Here is a 27,866-nt window from a genome sequence, read left to right on the forward strand (position 1 = left end):
TTATTATAGGCTTAAATTACAAACCTTATTCAGATAGATAATACTGTAAAATTAGATACAAACACTTAAAAACTTTGATCTCTCCTGTGATTAGTAACATATGCAATTAAATGCATGAGTAATAAAACTAGAACTGCAAACTTAATTAATACAATATTGTAATTGTAAAATAAGATGAAAAAGATACAATAAAATCAACTATGATCCTTTTCTGTAAGAGACACACACACGTATATTTATGCTTATATACAATGCTTGAGTTGTAAAACATTAACAATGGAAGTCAGCTTTGATATCCAATTTGTGAACAGCTGTCCTATGTAGCACAAATCACTTGAGTAGTTTAACAACAGAAACAATTTGATATGAAAAACAGATAACACTACTTTTACTTTTATTCACATATTTTAAAATAAAAAGAAAATAACCATCACAGCCCAATGATAAACTTTACTTATTTAATGAAGTTTTGAACCTTCATATACAACCAGGATGAAATTCTAGGTATACTTTGTATTATATATATATTTATGTATATATATTATACAGTATATACTATACAAGTAATTTTCAAACTTTGGTAACTGAAGGAGCCCTTTTAATTTAAAATATTTTGTGAGCCCTGATGCTTTTTCCTTTGAAAGAAAGATTCCACATATATGAAAAGCTGTATTCAAAAATTAAATGTTTTATTTCACATCTCTTTAATGTTATGAAAAATATGTTTTTATTCTACAAATCACACTTTAAAAAATACTTTTATGACATTTTGTACATAACCTCCCAGGGTACCCACATGTACCCAAGTTTGAAACACACTATACTACACAACGAATGGCACATTAAACAGGGTAGGACCCATACAAACAGAGTTACTGGTACTTAAACAGATTTTAAAAAATTATGAACAATTATATATGTTGTTGTAATCAGAGCACTGGGTTCCATCTATACATGATATTAATAAAAAAATTACATAATTTATGGAACATGCACCAGGATTATAATGATTCAAAAAAATACAATTTTTACAACTTATTGTGTTGATAATTCTATGTTCTTTCTTTTTGTCCTTACTAATGTAACACAAATCAATTAATCAAGATAACTTTGATAGTAGACTCAAATTTTAACTTTCTGAAATTTCTGTAATGAGACCTAATTACTCTAGATAAAAGACAATACATAAAACATGCCATAAGTGAAATTTCAGTAATCAATACTATGTCCGAGTGTACCACTACTACCATGAAAGGAAAATTGATGAAAGTAAGGCTGTGTTGTATCTTCAGAGATAGAGTTGAAGGGAGCTTCATCTGGTGGAGTTAACTCTACAGTTTCTCCAGTAAATTCTTGATCAAAATATCGAGTATCTGTGTCTGACATAACTTGAGGCTTGAAGGGTGGTATAACCTGATCATACACACAGTATGTAAATACCAATCAGTATTGTGGCAACTAAAATCAAAAGATAAAAAACCAGCTTCATCTATAAAAAAATAAACTGTCCTTCACACCAGATTCCGTTTTTCCTAAATAAACGGTTGCAAAATTTCCAGTAGCCTTAAATCATTATTTGGAACAAAAAATTATATTTTGATCTTGAAAAAAAACAAAAGTCTTTTAACACTTTCAATGGATAGATTTAGTAAACATTTGTGTTGAATGAACAAATATCAGAAGTGTTATTATAATAGAAGTAGTCAACTATATTTTGTTGCATGACAATTTAAAACTCTGAGGTGACAACCTCACAAAATGTTTGTTTTTTCATAAGTAATCAGTTAATAAATTGATGTTTCAAAAACTATTTGGTCAGTTTTATTACTACTATTATTACGCATTATAATATAAAATACTAACACAAAAACCACCAATAAAATTATTAAATAAATGTATTTATTGTATGTGCACAATTCCAAAACATTACGTTTGGAAATGTGTAAAGATACCTGACTTTACACATAGATTCAGAAGTGCATACGTCTTCATTTTGTCACTATTAATACTTAATTTTTGGAGGAAATATCTAATATTCATATTGTTTTTATGATTTTTGATGAAACTGCAGTATAAACATCTTAGGTTTTTAATTCCTTTCCACCAAATGTTTATTTCAATATTTTAATATATTTCACAGATTCAGAGTTTCTCAATAAAAGTAGTAAAATGAAAATGAGTCAGCTAAGAAAGTATAAACATTATCAGTATAGAATTATAACACTCTTAAAAGAGAAAATGAATAAAGAAAAGAATTACTGAAGATTAAATTGTTCTATAACCTTTTTTTCTAATAGATCCTGCCAGTTAATTACACGAAAAAATGGATGCACCATAATCTCATTAGCATCATCCTGGCCTCCACCAAGTCTAAACAAAAAAAAGGCACAAATTAAATATTTCATTGTTTAAGAAGTTAAACTTTAAATATCCTACTTAAAAATTATCTGTAATCCTTAAATATCAGATAAAATATATGAAAATCAAAACTATCAATATATATCATTTATTTTAATCAGGGGCTTAGATTTTTTATACCCGATGGGAGGGATGATTTTTGCAACCACTTATGTGGACTGTTCAATTTGCAAATTGGTAATCTCTGATTACATGAACCTGAAAGCTGTAAACATGCAGTCATAGGGTAATCTTGTTGCCACAACACTTGCATGTATACTTAAGCCTACTGACTGATACTTACAAACTATCGCTTAGATCAAAAAACTTAGAAGCACGCCTATATTAAAGATGTACATTTTAGCTACTGAAAAAGCCTACATCTAGGCTTAATTATGTAATTCGATTAGTAAGAACACGAAAATCACAAGAACAAACGCAATTTATAGGCCTGTAATGCAATAAAACAATTCAACAGACCAAACTGTAGGGGGGGGATGATTGTATACACCATACCCCCCACCTAAAATGAAGAGGGGATGTATACCCTCAATCCTCCCCAGGATCTACACCCCTGATTTTAATATTAACTTATGTCAGTTACTCTGTGTCAAGTATGACTGAAGCAGTTAATCTTATTAACAAAACAATTACTGTATTCAATAAGTAATGTTACAAATACAGAAGTACCACTTACATAGTAGCTGCTAAGTTTTGTTTACTCTGTCCCAAATATTGGTACTGCATCAAATCTAACTCAAAATTCAACTTAAAATATATTTACAATATGTAAAAAATGTCAAACTATATTTATATCAAGTTTTCAGGCCATTTTAACTGTCTTACATGTTTTAAAGGGCATGTACTATTAAAATTACAGTAAGTCAAGTTAAAAAACATAGAAATGTGTCATTCCACAATGCATAAAAATATAAGCCAATTCCTTATATTTTCCATCTGGCCTTATAAGCAAACCACATCAACATTTGATATCTGTGTACAATCTACAGCTCTAAATAAACCCAAAATACTGGTATTGTTCTCCATTACAGGAATGTTTGTTATGAATAACAGTGGTCTTAGACATTTCAATTTTAATGCATTTCTTTGTGAAACCAAACTCTAGTGTAAATGTGCTTTTGACAACTGGATTAAACTGTTGTAAGAAAAAATTATAAATGATTCACTTTTGAATTTCAAAGTAATAATGGTTAAAGTATTACCATGGCAGTAATATCTTGATCCTTGTTACTTAATTCATTCTGATCAAACCATAATTTGAAAAGTAATTGTTAAATTTCACAATCTTAATGCACTTCGTGTATGGTCTTTTTACAGCATCAGCTAGTCAAAAGATAACATGAGTTTGAGAAAGGTGGAATCTTTTTTCACAAGTCTAGTAGTAGTCTAGGTTTTGCATTGACACAGACATATTTCCACGTGAGATTGATAGGCTAACAAATTTAATATTTTTTATCAATAAAATGTCTTACACTAAACTGTGGTAAACATTTCGTAACTTAAGTGGATACTAATAAAGAATTTCTTGTACATTTATTACTGTTTCTTAAGGCATGATTAAGCGATAAGCACAAATCTTATTGATTATTAGTAGCTAAAACAGTGTTCTCGTTTATAACAAAATGTATTGACGAAATTAATTTTGATGACTAAACTCTACGAGAATAATCATTGGTGACATGAACTGTGAATTTTAAATAAGTGGTAATTATCAAAAGAGAAGAAATATTCTTAAATAGGTTTAGAAAAACAAATATATACTTTACCTTGGTGCAACGTATGATAAACACCAACTCACTCAGCCATTAATAAATAAAAAACAAACTTGATTTTATGTTTCAATTTTAACCTTTTCCCTAATTGTACTTAAACGAAGAGTTAGAAGTAAAACTGATTAAACTACACTGTTATGTTTTATGTGTTACATATCCTGATTTTGATTTTAAATTATTTTTATAATCACTTATTAAGCCTGAGATTGATAAAATACTGATAAAATAAGACATCATTGGTTCAACGATTCAAAGAAGTATCCTTTTATAAATATAGTGAAGTTGAGACAAAAATGTTTTTGTTGTTATTTACATTGATCTTCATGTAATGCACTTAACTACTAGTTGCTTACATATATGAAAATATTTTTCATTTTATAAAGTTTTGAAACAACAAGGGACTTATTGGTCCATATTGGCTGTCACTTCCTCTAAATTAAACTAAAACTATTAAATAAATTAATAAAAAACGTTAGAGCAAGTCCTAGTTATCAAGCTTTCTATTAAACACACTTAAATTTACCATCTCCACAACATCTTAATGCAACCCCTTCCAAAGCCAATGACCTTGTTAACAAAATAAAAGTCTTAGCTAAAGATGAAAGCTATCTTACCAAAACTTATACTTGTGTGCCCTAATCCTTCTATTATCACTGTTAATTATGAGAAAAAGCTGATGCATCCACACTATCATCTCCCTTTACAATCTTAAACACCTCAGTCAGCTCATCTCCAACTCTTCTTTTTTCAAGAGAAAATGAGTTCCAACTATTCAGTGCCCTTCCTGAGGTAAGGAGCCAAAGATTGAACATAATATTCCAAATGAAGACTGGTTAGTAACATATTACAAATTCTTTAGAGCAGGGTATCTAGAGAAATTTTTCCATGGGGGTCAAAGTCAAACTGAAGGGCTGTTAGACCCTCCTACAAAGTCTTGTCATTGTAGTCAAAAGAATAGGCAAGCTTCCATAGTCATATTTGATGGCTTTAATATTGGTTAGGTTAGTTTATGCCATAGTGAAAACTTGCAAATATATATATATATATATATATACTCCACAATACTAAATTTTGTTTGATCCCAACCATGACGTCTCATGGGATTTCTGCAAAACTGCATCGATTTCTCTGATAACCTGTTGCCAGTATTACCAGCAGGTGGCAATAGGTTAACTCTGATCACACTGTGTCAGGGCTGAAAAGACGTCGATAAGAGTGTCTTGGTTTCTATGATGGCCTAATAAAAACTGCCTTGTCCAATATCTGAAATGCCACTGTGGTAGCAATGTGTTTTTAATATTTAACTACAGGATTAGTATCTAGACATTTTAAGTTGCTTACAAATCTGGTAACTTTTATTAGAATTGAAAATTAAGTGTAAAAGATAGTGTGAAACTGTGAAATGAATAAAAAACTTGAAACTTCATATAAACATGCTGAGTGAATAAAGAAAAAAAATATTTTTCTCCCCCTTACCTCCCCTCCCTGTTGATGTCTATGCTTTAGACTTGTTTTGAATATTTTTTATAAATACAACTTAATATCTATTCACTCTATCACTAGAAACACTGCACTGTCTGAATGGTATAAGAGACTGATCAACCATTCCATCAAGATCCCTTTCTTTTGTGATACCGTTCAGGTTAATCCCATTCAAATTACACTTATAATTCAAATTATGATAACCACATACATTACCTTGCATTTATTATAAATTAAACAAATTTGTCATCTATTTTCCCAACTCACTAAATGATTTAAATCCTTTGGTAAATCAGAATCCTCTTCACAGCCAGCAACATCCAAGATCTTAATATCATCAGCAAATTTAAGTAACTTATTGATCATTCCTTCACCTGTGACATTGATGTCAATCAAAAATTCTAAGAGTGAGCTCTGATGTACCCCACTTGTGGCATTAACCCCTTAGCTGCAGAATGTGCTATATGGTGTGACTGTAAACTGACAAGCAATTGTGGAATGTGCTACATGATGCAATTACAAACTGACAAGATATTATGGAACACACAACATGGTGCTCTTTAATTTCTTTTGAGCAACAATCTGCAGAACACACCCAATCGATTACTGTGCTGTTGTTTTCAATGGAAAACTCCACATCTAAGGGGTTAATCTAGTTTGATGAACTCCATTTATAACAGCCTTCTGCTTTTTTCTATCTGGTTACTAACTTATCAAATTTGCTAACTTATTTTCCACACCTGTATAGAAAATTTTTGCTACCCTTTTATGTGGCACTTTGTCAAATACTTTCTGAAAATCCAGATACATCAAATCTACATCATTTTTCTCATTTACATAAGCAGTATGTTTTTCAAAAAATGTCAAAAGACTTGTAAGGCAAGATTTCGCCTTAGTGAAACTATGTTGACTGGCTATCCAATAAGATGCTAAATTTTGTTAAATTGCTTTGCAAAACTCTTTCCCACAATTGATGTAAGACTAATGGGTCTATAATTAATGGGAAAATATATTACCTCCCTTGAAAAAAGGAGTGGCACAAGCCAACTTCTAATCCTCTGGTATCTGTCTATTACTCAAGAAATAAAAAATGTAGCACCAACTGGCTCACATATCCAATCTTTAACCTTCTTCAAAATCCTTTGGGAAATATTATCTGCCCTAGGGAAGTTATTGTTCTTTAAAGTTCCCCATTTGTTCTTAACAAGCTCAGAATTAATGTAGTGATCTTGTTCAATCTTATTTCCATCTATCAACTGTTCAAATATGGAATATTGCTTAAATCTTCATCAGTAAAACTGAAAAAAAGCCAAATTTAAAAACCCAGCCATCTCATAATCATCAGATACAAGCTGTCTTTTTTAATTATCCCTCAAGAGTCCTACCTCTTGCATAACATTGGTTTTCCCTTAATATACTTGAAGAAATTCTTACTGTTAATGTTTACTTTCTCAGTCAACCCTCTCTTGTAAATTATTTTAATATCCTAATTTCCTGGTTAAACAACTTTCTTGGTCTTCTATAATCTTCTAAACCTCCCTTAAACCAGTCAATTTAAATTTCTTATGCTTTTGTTTAATTTTATCTCTTATATTTTTTGTAAGCCAAGATGGGTTTTATTTGCACCTACCCTTTTCTTAATATAAGGAATGTATTTACCTTGAATATTTAAACATTTATTTTTAAAACTTTTGCACACTTGACCAGTGTCTCCAAATAACTCAATTCACAACAGATAATTCTTCTTGCATCCATTCCAAATTTGTAACCAAAATATTATTCTTTATTTTCACATGCAGTAAAACATCAAACCTAATGGAGCACTGATCAGTAAAACATCAAACCTAATGGAGCACTGATCAGTAAAACATCAAACCTAATGGAGAACTGATTTCAGATGTTACTTAATTTCTTTCTTCTCAATCATTTCTACATTTGAACTTAACAATAAATCTAAAATGGCGTTATTTCTAGTACGTTTCTTGACCAACTTGTGAAAGATATTTATCCTGAACAATTTCCAAAAACCTTTCTCACTTGCGATTTGACTGTAGCATTTCCCAAATGTTAAAGTTCAATATTCTCCATTAGTCTAATATTTTATCTGTTATCCTCTTCTGGTCAAAATCCAAGCATTTATTTTCTGTTTTGAACAAGTTTATAACTCATTAAGTCAATTACGTTCACATACAACCAAACATCAGATGATAAAAGTAGTGTATTTATGAAACTCATGATAGTTAAAATATATTTTTTCAATTTCTTAAATTTTCGATTTTATAAATACATGACTGAAAATCTCAGGGTTATCTCACTTTTACAGTTATTCCTTAATTACTACTTAAATATATAAGACAAGTTAACTGAATTAAGGGAACTAAATAACTTTATAAAATTATGTTGTTTTATCAAACTAGTTACAAGAAACTCATAGTGATCACTGAAATATTAATGATATTATGATTTCAAAGTTGAAAGTACTTATAAGTTGACAGTTGTAGTTTTAATATCAAACAACTTTTCACATACCTTTTACAAAAACTAAAAAAATACTTGTAAATAATGAAGCATATAATTGTTCAATTTTTAAAGGAATATAGAAGTAAATGAGTATGAGCTTTGAATAATTTTAGTAATAAAAACAACACATTTGTTAACATGAAGCAGTGAAAAATAATTTTCATAAAGGTTAATCATTTATACTTTCTTGGATAGTACAGAAAAAATGTACCTTGTACATAACATGTACCTCATTTTGGGATCTTTAACAAGAAGGCCACCTAGTAAACTTTTAGCCTCAGCAGAAAGAGACTTTGGGAACTTGACATCTTCTACCAAAATTAACTCAAAGAGAATATCATGGTCATGGCTGTAGAAAGGTAAACATCCACACATCATCTCATAGGTGACAACTCCTAATCCCCACCAGTCTACTGCTCTACCATAGTCTGTATCTTCTAATACCTATGAAACACAGAAAAAAATTTGTTCTCCAATATATTTACATGAGATTACCTTTTTAATTAACAACTATCTTCTTTTAGTCACAATTTAGGGAAATAAGTCCTAACTTTTAGGTTTTTCATTCATTTAAACTGAACGATACTAAATGGTCTTACATCTTCTTTCATGTTCAAGCCTTCCTTCATATCCATTTCCAATAACAACTATGTTTAAATAACAGTAATAAACTTCATTAATATCAATATAAAAATGTTTATAAATTTTAAGTAATATAAATAAAGATGTCCTTTACTTGTATTTTGGCCCCTGCTAGTATGTCTACGGATTTACAATGCTAAAATCAGGGGTTCTATTCCCCTTGGTGGGCTCAGCAGATTGCCTGATGTGGCTTTGCTATAAGAATTTGTTTGTTTGTTTGTTTTGGAATTTCGCACAAAGCTACTCGAGGGCTATCTGTGCTAGCCGTCCCTAATTTAGCAGTGTAAGACTAGAGGGAAGGCAGCTAGTCATCACCACCCACCGCCAACTCTTGGGCTACTCTTTTACCAACGAATAGTGGGATTGACCGTCACATTATACACCCCCACGGCTGGGAGGGCGAGCATGTTTAGCGCGACGGGGCGCGAACCCGCGACCCTCGGATTACGAGTCGCCCGCCTTACGCGCTAGGCCATGCCGGGCCGCTTGCTATAAGAAAAACACAAACACACATACTAGTATTTTATATGTCTTAAAATTGTTTATGTTTCATTCACGTATATAAGTTATATTTTTCAGTTTGGATTCATATGAATAAGCCCCCCGCTAGTACAGCGGTATGTCTCCGGATTTACAACGCTAAAATCAGGGGTTCGATTCCCCTCGGTGGGCTGAGCAGATAGCCCTTTGTGGCTTTGCTATACGAAAAACACACACACTCATATGAATAAACTCAACAGATAGCTTGATGTGGCCTTGCTGTAAGAAACACACATATGAATAATAGATTCTTACAACAAGCATTTTCATTAATAAACACATCTAAATTTCTGTCTCAATATTTGTGACATACATTTTTGTTTTATCATAACAAATTTAATCATAGTCAATGTTAGAAAGTTTAGTACAAAATGTTTTTGTTTTTAATGGTGGAACACTGAATGTTTCACAGAGAAACCTTGAACTTAACAGTTTTGTTTCTTTGCTGTTTAGCACAAAACTACAGCATAGGTTATCTATACAGTACCCATCCACAGATATTAACACCCAGTGTTCTAGCATTATAAACCTTCAGACTTACCACTGAGCTACTGGAAGGGGAAAGGGGCAAGGTTTTAACTGAAAAAACTATCATTAAAATGAGAGATACGTAAAATTACAACCCATTCACTAGTTAATAAGTGTTAATATATATGAATCAGTATTAACTCTTTGGTCAGTTTTGAATATTATAAATGTTATATCTATATACATATATTGCTAAAGATATACAATAAAATAATAGATATAGAGTAATTAAATGTTCACTACTCAAGGCATTTCAAAAATCGTGTTTTTTGACGTTACACACACAAACAGTCTTGTATGAATCTCTGTTATTATAGAAACAAAATACATATATCATAGTGCTTTCACTTTTTTATACACAGTATTGTATTTTCAGTACAAGTGATTGTTGTTCCTAATCATATGCATAAACAGTTTAAATAGTACAATGTCTTCCAAACTGTAAATGCTCAAAACATACAAGTTGTGAACTATATATACCTCAGGGGCTAGATACTCAGGTGTTCCACAAAATGTTTTTGTTGTTGTACCATAGCTGATATCTTCTTTACAAAGACCAAAGTCTGCTATCTTGATATGTCCTTCTTTGTCTAGTAGTAAGTTCTCCAGCTAATGAGAACAAATATATACACATATATTTAGTATAAATAATGCAAAGTTCATTTAATGATAATAAAAACATTTTATTTCTTCAAGTATATGTTCTACAAGTTAGTTTTAATTCTCAGTGATAGAGCTAAGTTCACAGTATGCAATAACATAACAATTTCACTAACTCATTAACTGCACATATGATACTTTCTTTTATTTCTATTTCTTCATCATAAACATAAACTCAAAACTTAGAAAACTTGAGTAACTTACTTACTGTCAAACACTAACAGATAAACTATGTAACAAAACTCGCTATTTCAAAAATCGAACCTTATCTGTGCTATATTGTTTTATATTGATGAACTTATTTCCCAAACTCACGAAAATTCTAGTGTTGATCACTATATGATCACTTGACGTGAAAACTACCTCTAGCCAACATTAATACAAATGTCTAAATCTAAAAACACAATTTATTATAATCTGTTGTATAAAAACCTAAAAAAAAAACTTTTCAAATTACTCTCTATACCTTCTTTAAAAAATGACTTGAAATATAATTCATATAATTCAAATATAATTAAGTATTCATAATTCACTCAAAAGTATTTTTATTTGAAATAAAATAGCACAGAAATTTTCACTTGTGCTTTGTTTCATTAATTTAAATACTATGTATTGTGATTTGATATGATACTGAAGGTAAACTTTTTAACACAATGTTTGTACTATAAAGAGAAAGTATTTCATATCTTGAACAAGATCCAGGAAACTTTATTTAAAAAGTCTCTATAGAATGCAATAATGAATTCACAGTGTGATTACTGACTCAAGCAAAGTTTAATGTTAACAACTTGTGACAAGTGAGATTAACAATAACAAACCTTCAGATCCCTATATATAATTCCTTGGGTATGAAGATAATGCAGAGCAAGTAACACTTCTGCACTGTAAAAACAAGCTCTTTCTTCAGTAAAAATTCTTTCTCTTGAAAGATGAAAAAACAGCTCTCCACCATTGACGTACTCCATCACAAGACACAATCGATCAGCTGTCTGGAAAGAATACTTCAAAGACTGAAAGGTAAAAATAACAGTAATAATTTTAGTTTTCTTTCATAAATATCTTTTTGAACTTGACACTAGAAAAAGAGTATGACTGTTATTTTTACTTTTTCTCAATGTTTTCAAGGTATTCTAAACATTTCAGAAAAATTAATAAAACCTTTACCTCATCAATGACACATAAAACAGATTAGGTAAACTTCTTCTGGAAGATGTCAAAGTAAATTAATAGTGTTTAGGGATGTTTATTAGTATTTTGGATTAAGACAATAATACACTAAAAACTGCAATTAACTTACTTTAAGTTATGTAAGTGTATTGAGTCTTACACGTACACTCTTGAAATCATTTTATTTAAATGTCCAATATGCATACAAATTTGAAATTTCATAAAATATCTGTTTCCTTCTTGCTATTTCAGTGAACCAAAAATAAACTTATTTGTTTATATACAAGTAAAACCAACTGTCTCATCTTACAACAGGATGTCAATTCACATTACCACATCAAAACCAAAAACAGCATGAATTTTTCAAGTCAAATAAATTCTACAAGAATTTATCTCTTTCTACATCAATACTTCGATAGAAAATTCTAAGTGACAGTTTCCAAGGAACAAACTATTATTAAAAATGCAATAAGTTTGTGTATATTACAAAATCATGGAAACATTACTAAGAAATTAGAACTTCAATTGGACTGGATTCACATAATGCAAAATAATAACAATGAAAAATACTTATTTGTTCTTTTGTTTATCACTAATAGATATTTATTGTTATTTTTCAGCTTGATTATGAACATTTGAAACAAAATTTTATGGTGTATCTGATATTTAATATTATTGGTTTATTTATGTAATAACTGTGAACTCTCTATTCAACTACTTTTAATGCTTAACTAACACTTAATTTATAATGTTTTTATTACTATAAAAATTCTTCAATTATTCCAATTTAAATAAAAAAGACAAATTTAATGATTTCTTAGGTTTCTTTAAATAACATAACATAATGTTTTGGAGCAATGTGGGACCTATTGATCCATCTTTGCTGTTCCATTCTTGAAACCAAACTAAAACTATTAAATAAATAAAACTAAGAGCCAGTTCTAATTATTTATATAGTTACCAAGCTTTTTCTTAAGTTCATTTAAATTTATAGCCTCCATAAATTCCGAAGGTAACCCATTTCAAAAGCCGACCACCTTGTTTGGAAAATAACACTGACTTAGCTGAAGATGACTTCTATCCTACTAAAATTCATACTTGTGTCCACTAGTCATACTGTTCTCATTAAGTATGAAAAAACATAATGCATCAACACTATTATCTCTCTTTAACACCTCAATCAGATCCCTCCTAAATGTTCTTTCAAGAGAAAAGAATTTAGGAGGTTCCAAACTCCCTCTTCGTAAGACAAGCCCTCCATCCCGGGAACCATTCTAGTAACCCTTCTGTGAACCCTTCCCAACAATTCAATTGCCTATCCTAAAGAAATGAGCCCAAGACTAAACACAATATTCCTATTGTGGTCTAATCATAGATACGTACAAAGAAGTTATAACCTCTTTTTGCAGATTATTTTGTAAATACAACCTAAAAATCTTATTTGCCCTACCTCTAGCAACAGCACATTGCTTAGGTAGCTTTAGAGACTGATCAACTATTACACCAAGATTCCTTTCCTTCATGACTGTTAAGGTTATTCTCATCCAAAATTACACTTATAATTCAAATTATGATAACTCATATACATTACCTTACATTTATTTTAATTAAAACTCATCTGCTACTTATTTGTTTAACTAATTAATGATCTAAGTCCTTTTGTAAATCAACAGTATCCTATTGACAGCTAGCAACACTAAAGACCTTAATATCATCTGCAAAATTCAAGTAACTTATTGATCATTCCTTCATATTGATGTAAAGCAAAGCATTTTAAGACTAAGCCCTGAAGTTACCACACTTGTGTTATTAATCCAGCCATTCTTTTGTCCAGTCTGCTAACTTACGACATAATATTTTACAAACATTTTATGTTTCACCGTGTCAAATGCTCTCTGAAAAAAACATGTTACCAAATCTACACCCGTAGCCTCATTTACAGAGGCAGTAACCTTTTCTAAAAATGCCAAAAGATTTGGGAGGCAACACTTCCCCTTATTAAAACCTTGTTGACTATCCAATAAATTTCTAAGCTTTGTTAAATGGCTTTGCGAAGCATATTTTATCACACTTTCTAAAATATTTTCCCACAACTGATGTAAGACTAATGGATCTGTAATTACTGAAGCAATTTTATAACCTCCTTTGAAAAGAAAATTTATGCTAGCTATCTTCCAATCCTGTGGTACCTGCCCACTGTTCAAAGATTGACAAAAGTAGTAGCAAGCGGGGGCCTGGCATGGCCTAGCGCGTTAAGGCGTGCGCTTCGTAATCTGAGGGTTGCGGGTTCGCGCCCGAGTCGCGCCAAACATGCTCGCCCTCCCAGCCGTGGGGGCGTTATAATGTGACGGTCAATCCCACTATTCGTTGGTAAAAGAGTAGCCCAAGAGTTGGCGGTGGGTGATGATGACTAGCTGCCTTCCCTCTAGTCTTACACTGCTAAATTAGAGACGGCTAGCACAGATAGCCCTCGAGTAGCTTTGTGCGAAATTCCAAAAACAGTAGCAAGCGACTCAGATATCCAATTCTAATCTCCTTCAAAACCCTTGGGGAAATATTAAGTAACTGATTTACTGTTATGTATTTATTTTAATACCGATGTTTGTTTTAGTTAAATATATACTTATAAATGCATGCAACTTATAATGTTAAGTATCTGTTGCGACATTCTCGGCTATTCCCTAAATTTGTAAAAGATTCTTGAGTGTAAGATTCAACAATATGTACTATGCATGTAAGTAAAATATTGTTTCTAACTGAAAATTTAAGAACCTCGCCTAAAGTGTACAAATCGATGCGCCAAGAGGCAGTTTTTATTGTTGTTTTGCTAGAATCGGTATACTATAAACCTAGAAGCTATAACTGTGATAGACGCTTATTAATCGGAAAACTACAGATATTTGACCATAAACGCGTACAGAATTCAAGCATTAGAAACAGTTTAACTTCAGTGAATTAATGTCGGACGTTATTATTTCCACGAGAACATTAGATATTTTTGTGGATGAAAAATAACGCCACGTGTGAATGATCAAGCTTAGTTATCGTCAAATGAAGTTACTCCTGTGTATCAAAATAGAATTAATTCGCTCATCGTGAACCGTCGGTAAAATATTAAGTTCTAGACAAGATAGAAGACTAAGTATTGTGTGTAAGTTTGTTAAACTTTTGCACATAAATCATTATTTTCAATAATTTTTTGTAATATATTTTGTTATTATAATTTGTATCATTGTTTGTATATTAAAATATATTTGTGTTAAGAAAGGAAACTGTGCATATCAATCTTTTTGGCAAATATAATAAATTTTATACATATTGGCATTCAATCAACCACTAGATTAAAATTAAAATTTCAGGGTATTTGAAATCATAATGCATAACATAATAAATAGAAGACTCATTCGAGAAAAAATTGTAATATTTAATAATTACTTTGTCAAGAAGCCTTTTTTTCTCTCGTTTAAACTTTCCACTTTTTAATTAACCAATTTATAATTAATTCAGTAAGCTTGTTTCCATCTATCAGTTGTTCAAGATATGGAATGCTGCTTAAATCTTCATTGGTGAAAGGAATGAAATCCAAATTATAAGTAATGTTCAAGGAGACCAGAAATTTCAATTGCTAACGCTATACAAGAGCTACTTACTATAAGAAAGGGATGTTTTGAATTTCTTAAAACCCTTTTTTCTGTCAGAGTATGAGCAACTTCATCCTGAAGTATGGGAAGAAACAAAAGTTGTTTACATATAAGTATGACTCACAGAAGTATTTGAAACAGAAATAATGAGATCAAGTCACCAAAATGCTTTTAAATAACAGATCTCTCCTAGTTTCATTTCACATAACAGTTCTTTAGGATTTGCAGTTTTAAGTTTGTTGTCCTTAGAAACGTTAAAGTGAGATAAAAGATATTCACATTAGGATACATTTTCAAAACGATATTTGTTATGTTATGTTAACTTAGTTTCTTTCACATTAAAGCCTACATAATGGTATTTAAATACACGTGAAGGTATCAGTTGGTTCAATGATATAGTATTTTGAGAAAAGATTAGCCAATATATATCGCATTATTACTTTTAGTCCATATATGTGTAATTCAATATAATCTTAATTGTGAATTTTTCACAGATTATTAGTTATCATTGACCATAATGCTTTGATAATGATAAATAATGTATGTGCCATTTTAATGTTAAAATAATAATATTATTAATCTAAAGATGTGCCATACCTTCTGAATAATAACCTCCTTTTTAAGTACTTTGATAGCATAAAGCATGTTTGAAACTTTTTCTCTACATAGAATGACTTTACCAAATGTTCCTTTTCCTAGGACCTTTAAGAACTCAAAATCGTCGAGTGACTAAAACAAGAAAAGAGGTAAAATTCACTATAAAAAGATAAAAATAAAACTAGATTGCTACTTAAAGCTAAACAACATGAATTAAAGTATAACAAAACAACAGAGATATTGAAAATTGGTCAATGATTTAATAAATTGCATACGTTACCATAAAAAATGTTAATAAAGCTACAAACAAGTAACCAAAAAAGCAGCGTAAAAAATTATTTACTGATAAAAACTGTTTATTTAGTTAGGATGTAAAATATCATTTATCTGAAAAAACAGAAATAAAATTATGGGTCTGAATTCCACAACTGTACATGTTAAAAACAGTATTAAGTGCTGTTATTATTTACGAAAATAATTTGTTTATTCTTTTGTTAAGTTTCTGTTATCAGCAGATGCGAAGGAACAGCAGTTCCGATGGCTAAATTATGTGAAACGTCAAGCATACCCCTCTCTGTATCTTGTGACCGTAACCATAAGGTTTTGTTTCTCAGTGATGCCCTCCAGTGACACAGTGGAATGTCTGCGGACTTAGGATGCTAGAAACAGAGTCTAAATTGGTGGTTATCAGAGCACGAATGATCTTCAATGCAGCTTTGTTCTTAACTATAAACAAACAAACAAACCATGAAGCTTCATTTCAAGTTCCATACAAATTTCATGTTTCTAGATATTGACCCCATCAACAAAATAATGTGGTTTGGTCTGGAAGGAGAGACATAAATCAGCTTGTTTCGATAAAGTGGGCAGTAGCAGCTATATACAAAATATATTATTTCATTTCATCCTGGTTAGTCCAGGATTTGACAGACGACAAGACAAATGACAAAAAGTGGCACAAAAGGCACAGTTCAGCTAATACTATATACAAATGTATGTGAAAAAGTGATACATACAACAAAAACGTTATAAATGTCAATAAACGTCAAGTTATGAAAAGAGTTCATTCGTATAAACTGAAGGTATTAGACTCACAAAACAAGTTAGACGAAACAATTGAGGCAACCTTGCAAACAGTACTAGTAAGCAATTAGGAACAGTTGCAATAGCTGTGTGTCCCAAAGTTGTTGCAGTTGTTTTAATTCTAAAGATGAAAAATTCAAAACAAGCAGATTTATCTCTAAAACATAAAATCCTAAAATATACATAATGAGGTAGAGAGAATCATGAGGACTATTTGTTCACCAAAATTTGAATTATCATACAGAAAGGTAACAAGTGAGTCTTACAACATTTGAAAATGTATTCCAGCTGAGTTGAAAAGAATTCAGAGTTAGAGTAAAACAAATAGACTGAAATCATGTGAGAACAAATGGAGTAAATCTGCCTCAAAGAGACAGGACCAAATTAAAACATCAAGAAAATTAATTCAGAGCAGGAGGTTACCCTTTAAATAATATATAAAAAATTAAAGCCAGTGGAATGTATTGATCTTAGGTCTGGTCACAGATTGTAACTTAATATGAATTCAGAGTTAAATTGTAAAGCGTTGTCTTATAGCATGTATTGGAATATTCTTAGCTAGCAAGTGACCTGTATCCCAGACTAATGCCCTGTATAATCACATTCAACAAAGACTGCCGAGTATGAGAAACAAAAAACAGACCAGTATACAGACACAAATGGAGAATTGTAAAGATCCAAGGACATAAGTTGTGAACAATTCAATGGAAACACCAAAAGGTTGAAAAGATAAAACTAAAACAGTGAGGTGTTTCTCATTCCGGTCAGACTTATGAGACACTCTACCCTTAGAGTATGGCTGGCTCGCCTCTTATGTGCTGAATGATATGTCCATGAAGTTGGAAAAGGTTTAAACTGATGCATAATCAATCACTAGATAGCATCATTTGTCAGCTTTTAAAAGGCTTCACCCTCTCATTAACAACTCCATTAGAGATAGAAAATTTTGTCTGGGATAATTTCAGTACAACAAGATCTATCAATTACAGAAGCTGGAGCAAGAGTTTAGGAGTGGTTAATCTTAAGGTAGGAATAGCTATTTCTAAAACTATCTGAAAAGTATGGTAACTGTAAAATAATAATATATAGTATTGACAGGACATAAAGGCACTCTTAACAAAGATTATTGCAATTATTCAGGATATGTAAAAAACAGATGAAAATAGTACCTTCTCTAGCAACCCAAGTTTAAGAAAATATGTCATAATTAGGATATAAGTATGATAGTTATGGAGAAAATGAAGTATGAGAGACGTGGAGGGCATTAATATCAGCACATCACCCACTGAGAGTCGGTAATGAGAAAAAAAAAGATTAATCTACAATTAGTAAGGGTTCGAAAAGGGAGAAGCATAGAAATGTAATATCAAACTAAAGATTCCATTTTGGACAAAGCCAAGGAATTTTCGGTTGTGAAAACAAACACTCACCAAAATCCTTTGAATAATGGAGACAAAAACGATTGACAGCACTCATGAATCTGAAAGTAGAAGATAAAGTAGCTTTGGAAAAAGCTAACAAGTCAGTTTTATGGGAAAATGCTAGAAAAAAGTAGTAGTTTGTTAAAGAGTTGGAGATAAACGAGATATAACACTTCTAATGTACTATCTCCAGAAGATAACTCAAAAAGTTAGCTTGGTAAAGAGTCAGAGAAAAGCATCTATAAGAATGGGATAAAATGTGAACCTCTGTGAAGAAAATCTAGTTTCTTGGACCAGACAGAAATTTGAATAATAGCAATCTGTAAAGCCAGATGCGTAGAATATCATTGCGTAAAATAGACTTTCGATGTTCTTGTAGAAGATTATTTTCCGTGAGACGATTGATGTGATAGGGAAATTATGGTTGGGCAGACAAAGATGCAGGAAGATGAGAACCCAATGCTTTGATTAACTGATCTTGATCATAACCAGAGAATGAAGGTAAATTGATAAACTGCCAGACATTTAAATCTGGAACTTGAGGCCTGTAGAGTGGAAGAAGATGGTTGTTTTGATGAAACAAAGGCTTTATTATCGATTAACCCAAATATTCACATGTAAATTCCATGAAGAACCAAAAAATGATAACGAATCTTGAGAAAGAGATTCAGCCAAAATGCTCACCACACTAGAAGAGTGGAAAGCTAAAAGTAAAACATGTTGAGAATGAAGCTTAAGAACTACCTAAGCTGCAGTGAAATAAGTCTTGAAAAATAAACACAATAAAGCTGAACTAGCACAAATTGGTGATAAAAAAGGCAGAAACTCGAGCCAGAATACTTAACAGTTCAAAGTTTAAATGTGTTGATGTAAGCTCTTTCTTCTTGAGGAATCCATTAACATCGTTTGAGGAAACGGACGTTAGTTAACATTTAAATAAGAATAATCTTCTTTAAGATTAGAGCTAGCAGACAATTCTCTACAACATTGAATAGAAGCAAATCTGAAAAAAAAATGTTTTTGGCTAGAAAATGGTGAGTGTTGTGCCATTTGAGTGCACACATGTTCACGAAACCCACCAAGGATACCAACAAATAACAGAGAATTATAGTTCCAAATATAGTGACCAATAAATGGCAGAAAGTGCAGTCATGGGATAATTTGCTGGAGGTAGACTACGTGAGTAAGACCTCTAAAGAAATTGTAGAAGTTCTGATGCTGTTGGAAATATTTTCATCATAATCAATGTTCACTTACGAATTAATTGTAACAGTGTTACTAACACGACTGTCAACAGAAAAATCTGTATTATGGCGGGAAATCAAAGCTTGTACACGTTCTTCTGATGTAAAGCAACAAGTGATGTGGAATGTTGGAGAGTGGAAAACTATGAGTGAATTAACACAGAATATGCATTATGTTAAGGGCATTTAGAGCTTTAGTCCCGAGTTTCTTAACAAAATGAGAACACTCAAAAAGGAAAGGCTTTTCCTATTTCAGAGGTTATTCTACCTGTTTTGAAATTAATTTTCTCTTAAATTCTTCAAATAACATACAATTTTGTTGCCTTTATGCACTGAAGTTCGTGTCGATATGTTTAGTTTTCCCAAGACATTAGCATCTCCTTGCTGGTCCAACATTTCTACATCTTGATCCTGAAGTCTGTCAGCAACATACTGGATAGCTTGCATCCATTCATCTCTACAGAAATATATAAAAAGTGTATACTAATTAATTTATAAGTAATTTCATATTGATAAAATAAATAACTATCCTTCAGTTATAAATGTAAATTGAATATAACATTAAGCAGGGCCAAATGAGTACGATTGATAACTGAAACTTTATCACTTTATATTAAATAAATTGATGTTTTAAAACTCTGTTACTTTCTAATACACATAAATTTGTTGTTGAAATCTGATGTTCGGCTGTAGTATAAAAAAGGTATGGGTTTTTCGAAAAAAAAGTGATTCTGTAAGGAGCAAAGAATCTGACAGTAAAATAAAAAAACGCATAGAAAATTAGTTAAGAATTGCTACAGTAGAAACTAAGAATAAAAACCCAGTATTTGTAGCACCTCTGTGATTTTGTAAAAATCAAGAAAAACATGTATTTAAACATGATATTAGTGTTAAACTGTTAATGGTTGACACTCAATTCGCATACTTCTTTGACATAAATTGCATCAAATGTTATATTCTTTGTAACAGCTGTATAGTAATTTTCATATTATTCTTTATGAAATTTATATTGAAATTATGATCGTGTCATATTATTCTATATGCCGTGGAATAACTAGAAAACATGCCTTAGATTCTTACGAAAACTTTTATAAGATATGTGAAGAATTATACTAAAATATTGGTATTACAAGTGACCAGGCAATTTCTCACTGAATTAATTTGATTGATTTATAAGAAATCATATATAACTTTGGAAGGTACTTTAATTCCTGACATGACTGTTTATAGCCAGTGATCTTTACCAAGTCATATCTATATTTTTACGAGAGATTTATTTGCATATGACGTCATGGAGATGGACGACTTGTATTTTGGAGGTAGCTACTTACGTACTGTTAAATTCTATATATTTTATCAGTAACACTTACACATTCATACTTATATTGTAGTACAAACACTCTTTAAAGGTCTGATGCTTCAGTGCTGCCAGATCATAAAACATTGTAAATTGCACATTACAGAAAGACTTCAATGTTTTCCCTAGATCACCAAATGGGTAATGGAAATGATCTTATACAAGTTCATGCTAACTATAATCTTATTGTGTAGAACTAATACTGTTATTCAACATTAAAGGGGTAGGCGCAAGAATGAAGAAAATATTCTATATCTTTGGTATTATGGAAACTAATATACTCCTTTATAACTCTTTTGTCCATTTAAGGTCGGTGATAATGATGTAAGTAAGCTTCTGGTATTGGACAGTGGATGACGATGAGAGATGCTTAATAATCGTATGTAGTGCGTCCGCCCTTCTGAATGGCCATTAATAAAAACAATTTTATATCTTTTTCTGTGCTCAAACTGTATAATCACATTTATATCTGAATGATTTTCTGTGACAAAAATTCGTTATACTTGTCACCCTAATGAGTCTCCTGACATGCCTGTTAACCATGATTTAAGCTCAGCATGGCCAGATGGTTAGGCGCTTGATTCGTAATTTGATAATTGCGGGTTCGAATTCCCATCACACCAAACATGCTCGCCCTTTTAGTCGTGGGGGAATTATACCGAAACGGTCAATCCCGCTATTCGTTGGTAAAAGTGTAGCCCAAGAGTTGGCAATGGGTGGTGATGACTAGCTGCCTTCCCTCTATTCTTTCACTGCTAAATTAAGGACAGCTACTACAGATAACCCTCGTGTAGTTTTGCGTGAAATTCAAAAACAAATAAACAAACCATAATTTAAACTTATGTCAAACTAAACTCCACAAAATAGAAATAATTACCTTCTACAATTTGCAAAAAAAAAAAATACTGAAAATGTCAGTTTCTCAATGTACAAGACTTAGCATGCATTTATATGCGTATAGGGAGGCAAATCCCAGATATATATATATGTATACACTCTAAACATACAATTATTAAGTGAATTTAATTGCTAAGAAAGCGTTCTTACCTTTCCTTTTCTGAATCTACATGAAAAGTTCTTTCTATGACTGTTGTCCATTGAAGTCCTCGAATTACAAAGGTAAAGGGCTTGGGTCGATCAGCCTTCATTAGCTGACATCCTAAGTGGATTTTTAAATTAAACTTTATTTATATCCTGGCTGATGCTACAAGATAATTTATGAGCTATATATATTGTACACAAAGAAAGTTCGTTACACTGTAATTGCATACAACTGTAACCTTTATAACAGCTAGAACACTGTTGTACGTAAAACTTATTAGAAGCATTGAATATTAAAGAGCAACACTTCCGGTATTCTTCGTAATAAATACATTAAAAGATAATTATTCAAAGAGCACGACTAAGGTAAACCTTGAAAATCGTATGATGTTTTAAAACTAAAATACACAGCACTTAATTTACAGAATTCTGTGAATCTATGGTGTAACAGGCACTTGTAGTCTCAATATAGAATCATCAAATTAAAATTTTTGTTTGCTTTGTTACATATAACGATTCAGTTAACATGATAGCCTTATGAAAAATTGCACATTGTTCTACATTGTTATAGAACTGTCAGACAATTTAATAAAAGGTCTCAGGCCAATAGTTTTCCGCAGGAACTAGCAGTTACACCAGCCCACAGGGCGGTATGTCTGCTAATCAGTGATGTCGAGAAAACCCACTTGTAGAGAAATATATATGCAAAAACGGCTCGTTTTCGTCAAAGAACCTGACGATGACCGAAGAAAAACGGCTCGTAAAATATTTTCTTTTTGCATATATAGGTATTTCTGCTAGTAATAATAATAATAACTCTCTTTGAATAACATTGTAGGTTTAAAAGGTCACACATATAGTTCAAAATTTGAGGGTTTTAACAGTATGTGATTACTATCTAACAAAATGATAGTTCACTAAGAATAGATTAGAAGATAGCATTGTAGCCCCAGCACCTACCTCTAACAGTAAAGTTATTAAGTGGATCACCATACCCATGTTCTGGTTTGCTTTTGAACCCAATTAGAGAACCATCTTCAAATAGAATAAAGTACCTCGGTCTCCAGTTTTTGATGTGCTCACCTGAAACGTTAACATAACAATACAAAAAACAGACATAATTTTCTTTATCTAAAAATAAACATAAGATCTTTTTATCTGTCAGCAAAACCTCTGATGATTAAATTCATAAAATAAACGGTTCATAAAAATCTGATTGTTTTACATCTTAAAACACACTACATTGTTCCATAAAACTGAAAAATATAAGGACATCAACTCATACATCTAAAACAGTTTAATGATAAACAGGTAACACAAACATCAGTGGATCTTTTGAACATGTTTTATTTTCAAATTCCAAAAATACAAAATGTATTTATTCCAGTCTCAGTCTAGGTTTACTGGGTTTTTTTTTGAAAATTGCAATTAATTGCTTGATTTTCTACATTTATATTACACCAGACTGTCACAATGCTGTCTTGATCACACCACATTTATAAGCTTCTAGCTAGAAATTAAACAGTGAAAACAACACAGAAGTTACTTTTATTATATTCCTACTTCAAGTTAAGTTTTCAAAATGTGTTGATTTTACTCTTTATCGTGGGCTACTTGAAAGGGATTTATTGCACTGGAAAGGACAGTTACAATTACAATCTCTGACAGTTAAAATGTTCTCAGTAGTAGATGCCCCAGCTTTTAAAACAATTCCAGCATCTGTGAACACGTGGATTACAAAAAAATAAAGACTATAAAATATAATTTATAAGAACAACATGTATTCTTCTGAAAACAAAATATTTGTATTTGTTGAATGTAAGAGCGGGAACAAGAGTTTCATCCAAAAAAATTGAAATAAGTATAGTCTTCTAACAATGTGATTAAACAAGAAAACACAGAAACATATTATGAAGACACTAAAAATATAGAGCTCATTTTGTTTGTAAAAATAGTTTGCATTTTGCTCGAAAGAGCTCTTAGTTGTTTTTTTTAATGACCCGGCATGGCCAAGCGTGTTAAGGCGTGCGACTTGTAATCTGAGGGTCCGCGGGTTCGAATCCCCATCACATCAAATATTCTCGCCCTTTCATCCGTGGGGGCGTTATAAAGTGACGGTCAATCCCACTATTCGTTGGTAAAAGAATAGCCCAAGAGTTGACGGTGGGCGGTGATGACTAGCTGCCTTCCCTCTAGTCTTACACTGCTAAATTAGGAACGGCTAGCACAGATAGCCCTCGAGTAGCTTTGTGCGATATTCCAAAACAAAACAAACAAACAAACTGTTTCTTAATTGTTTGCAGAAAATAGGGGTGTTTGTGTGATTATTTTATACAACCTAAGGTACATTTTATGATCTCCAAGCTTTAAACAGACTTACTATGTATTACATATCATATAAGAGGTGTGTAAAAACATGATCACATTGTGCTTCAATAAGCTAAAAATTCATCATTCCTAACTCTACACAGAAAGCCTTCCGCTAATACGGCGGTATGTCTATGGATTTACAAAACTAAAATCAGGGGTTCGCTTCCCATCCGTGGGCTTAGAAATTAGTCCAATGTGGTTTTGCTATAAGAAAATAAATACACTTTTCAGAACTTATGCTGAAAACAAGTTTTTATAAATCACTACCAACTAGAATTGTGTAATATCAATCACTAATATATCCTAAATTATGTCTTCATTATGAACATAATCATAACAATATCTGGGCATTAGAAGCGTTGCTAAGCACTGGTACACGGGGCTTGTGTTCCAAATTCCCGGCTGGTATCTTGAAAAATCGGAATAGAAAACCAAACTTTATATCATATTAAAACACTGAAAATTCTGGAGCTTACGGGCCCACACCCCGAATCGTTTAAGTATCTGACGACGCCTCTGCTAGGCACATTTATGATTATGGTAACTATACATTCATGCACACCTTATACCTTTATGGGTACTTGTCTAATTTCTGTCAAAGAAGTCAAATTAAATACATATATATATTATCAAATGATATTTAAAATGACCCGGTAATCTTAAAACTGATGTAAGTAATTCTGTAATTAATCACCAAAACAATACCGGCTTTTAACACGTATATTTTATATTGCATGTGACGTAGAGCTTAGCGATTCTGGTGAATTTACCAGAATAAAGAAGGTTATTAAGTAATAACGTTGATCAAGCATTGGTTTGTTTTGAATTTCGCGCAAAGCTACGCGAGGGTTACCTGCGCTAGCCATCCCTAATTTAACAGTGTAAGACTAGAGGGAAGGCAGCTAATCTTGGGGCTACTATTTTACCAACGAATAGTGGGATTAACTGTCACATTATAACGCTCACACGACTGAAAGGGCGAGCATGTTCGGTGTGACAGGGATTCGAACCTGCGACGCTCGAATTACGAGTCGAACTCCTTGACTCACCTGGCCATGCCGGGACCATCTTCTCTCACAGTCACAGGTATGACTACTCAGTGCTGCCCTCTATATGCAAACATGTGTTTATATAATAACCAACATTTTCAAGTTAAAAACTCCACATAAGATTGTAATTAATAATTAATTACCGTAACATAACCAGTTTTTCTAATTAGTGAAGCAATTAAGTTAATAATGTTAGTTCTTCTTAAGTTCTTTATTTACATTTTCTCTGCTAGCAAATCAAGACCATGTATTAATCAGCTAAACATCAAACATCATGAGAAACTGTAAACGTAAAGATAACAAATAGTTTTAGCATACATCACAATACGTATTTTTATAAATGCATTTATTTTCTATTTTATAAATTAATGCTTCGTATAAAATGTATTAAAGTTCTATAAATGAATAGGGAAAAACAATCTATTTCATTTTAATATGAAATATATCATGCTAATAATCTCAAGCAAATGAGTAATGTTTACTAGTTTCTGAAACATGGTGATTTTTTTTACGGTGGAAGTCATAGTTCTATTGCGACTGTTTGTTTTTAAGACCAGCTCAAGTTATTTAAGCTTTCAAGTTGAAAAACTCCAACCCTCTCCCACAAAACTCTAGTAGTAAGCTAATGAAATTAACAAGTCAGTAGCGTTATAATGTAAAAACTAGAACACTTCTGATTAAACAAATTTATTTGTTTACTTATCTCTAAATCAAAAACAATTATATTTGGCGAAGTTGTAGATCTTGTATATTAATGTATAAAATATAAAAGAGAGAAATTTTATTTTACCAAAATGACATACATACTTATATTGTCATAAAGTAATTAATAAATAAACTGTGGTTTTATGTTAAAATCTTTAAACGAACTTAAATAACAATGTTTGTCCAAAACGATATAAAATAATGAAATTTTGGTAAATTCTATTCAATACTTGTAAGATCATATTTTGTGAGTTAGTAAGCATTCTGTGGTACTTTGTTGTTAAGCGCAAAGATACGCAATAGGTTATCACTGCTCTGCGCATCTTGACACCCCGCTAGTACAGCGGTAAGTCTATGGATTTACAACGTTAAAATCAGCGGTTCAATTCCCCTCGGTGGGCTCAGCAGACAGGCCGGTGTTGCTTTGCTATAAGGAAAAACACACACTGTCCATCTCATGTACCAAAACTCGGCGTTATAAACCATGAAATTTACTGCTAAGAAACATGAATACCTTCTTTGAGTACAAAATACATGATATAGTTACCTCATTATGCACGATGTTTATCTTGTTTTTCAATTATCTTAACTATTACTTTTAGTAGTATTTCTAATAATAAAAGTATTCAAAAACACTCCTTGACACACGTACATTATTTCTAATTATTATTATTTCATCAATAAAACACAATATTGTATTTTCTCACCTCTCTTTAGTAGCCACCCTTCTTTAATGATACGGGGTTCAGACGGAGTAGCGAATAGGTCTGGTAATGAGACCAACCCACTCATACCATGTTCGGATTCTCTCTCCATATTTGCAGTTGAGCGTTTCTACTGTTTAACAAACGTGGATTTCCTTAGCGTGGTAGGACGCCTTCAACAAGCCTTGTTCTAGAACTAACAAAATATTATAATTTATACCACAGCTCAAAAGAAAAGAGAATAATAAAAGAAAAGATAAATAAGCAATTACTTTATTAACTGGTTTAGAATTGTTTTATTTTCTCAACCAGGTATTAACATTGTAATAGTAAAACACAGTTATTCTCTGTAAAAGCTGTAGTACTTATAAGCGAATAAGAGAATATGGTACGTTTAACGCAGTTTAAACGTTGACAGCACATTTATCGGTGTTTCCATACCTAACATTTCAAGTTGTACCTTAAACTAATTTTAACAGTAACTAAACCCGCGGGTTGATAGCTATAATTAATGTGCTTAATTTTTTTTATTTTTTGGAAATAGTAAGCTTCCTACATTTGGTGACGTTTCTTAGAAACGCCTATAATTTATGTGGTAGAGTCCTGACAAAAAAAGCATTGTATTGTATCTACAACTGGCTTGCTCCCGCTAGAACAGCGGTAAGTCTACGGAGTTACAACGCAAAGATTAGGAGTTTGATTCCCCTCGGTGGACACAGCAGATAGCGTGATGTGGCTTTGCTGTACGAAAACGCCCAACAACTAGCTTAATATATAGCTGATCTATTTAACGTTACACTCATACGACCTAAAACACTGAATATCCCAAAACATTACAGAAACCTGGCCTTTTGAACCGATGTTGGTTTAATATGTCATCATAGCTACGTCATACCGACGTCAAAATCGCCAGGCGCACAATGCG

At 31.7% G+C, this 27,866-nt stretch overlaps 1 protein-coding gene across 1 annotated transcript; it reads right to left on the reverse strand.

Annotated features, from left to right (window-relative positions):
• Positions 1-27,773, reverse strand: LOC143228122 (RAC-gamma serine/threonine-protein kinase-like). Its single transcript, XM_076459442.1, has 12 exons — positions 27,498-27,773; positions 26,945-27,137; positions 23,074-23,196; positions 22,120-22,231; positions 20,028-20,172; positions 15,968-16,099; positions 15,380-15,445; positions 11,381-11,572; positions 10,383-10,511; positions 8,422-8,636; positions 2,283-2,370; positions 1-1,413 (listed from the first exon to the last, which is right to left on the reverse strand). The coding sequence occupies exons 2-12, from the start codon at positions 27,051-27,053 to the stop codon at positions 1,210-1,212; spliced, it is 1,515 nt and encodes a 504-aa protein (XP_076315557.1). The 5' UTR covers positions 27,054-27,137; positions 27,498-27,773; the 3' UTR covers positions 1-1,209.
• Positions 27,774-27,866: the final 93 nt, after the last annotated feature.

This window comes from Tachypleus tridentatus, chromosome 10 (assembly GCF_004210375.1).
Source record: "Tachypleus tridentatus isolate NWPU-2018 chromosome 10, ASM421037v1, whole genome shotgun sequence".
In the NCBI taxonomy this organism is placed as follows: domain Eukaryota; kingdom Metazoa; phylum Arthropoda; class Merostomata; order Xiphosura; family Limulidae; genus Tachypleus; species Tachypleus tridentatus.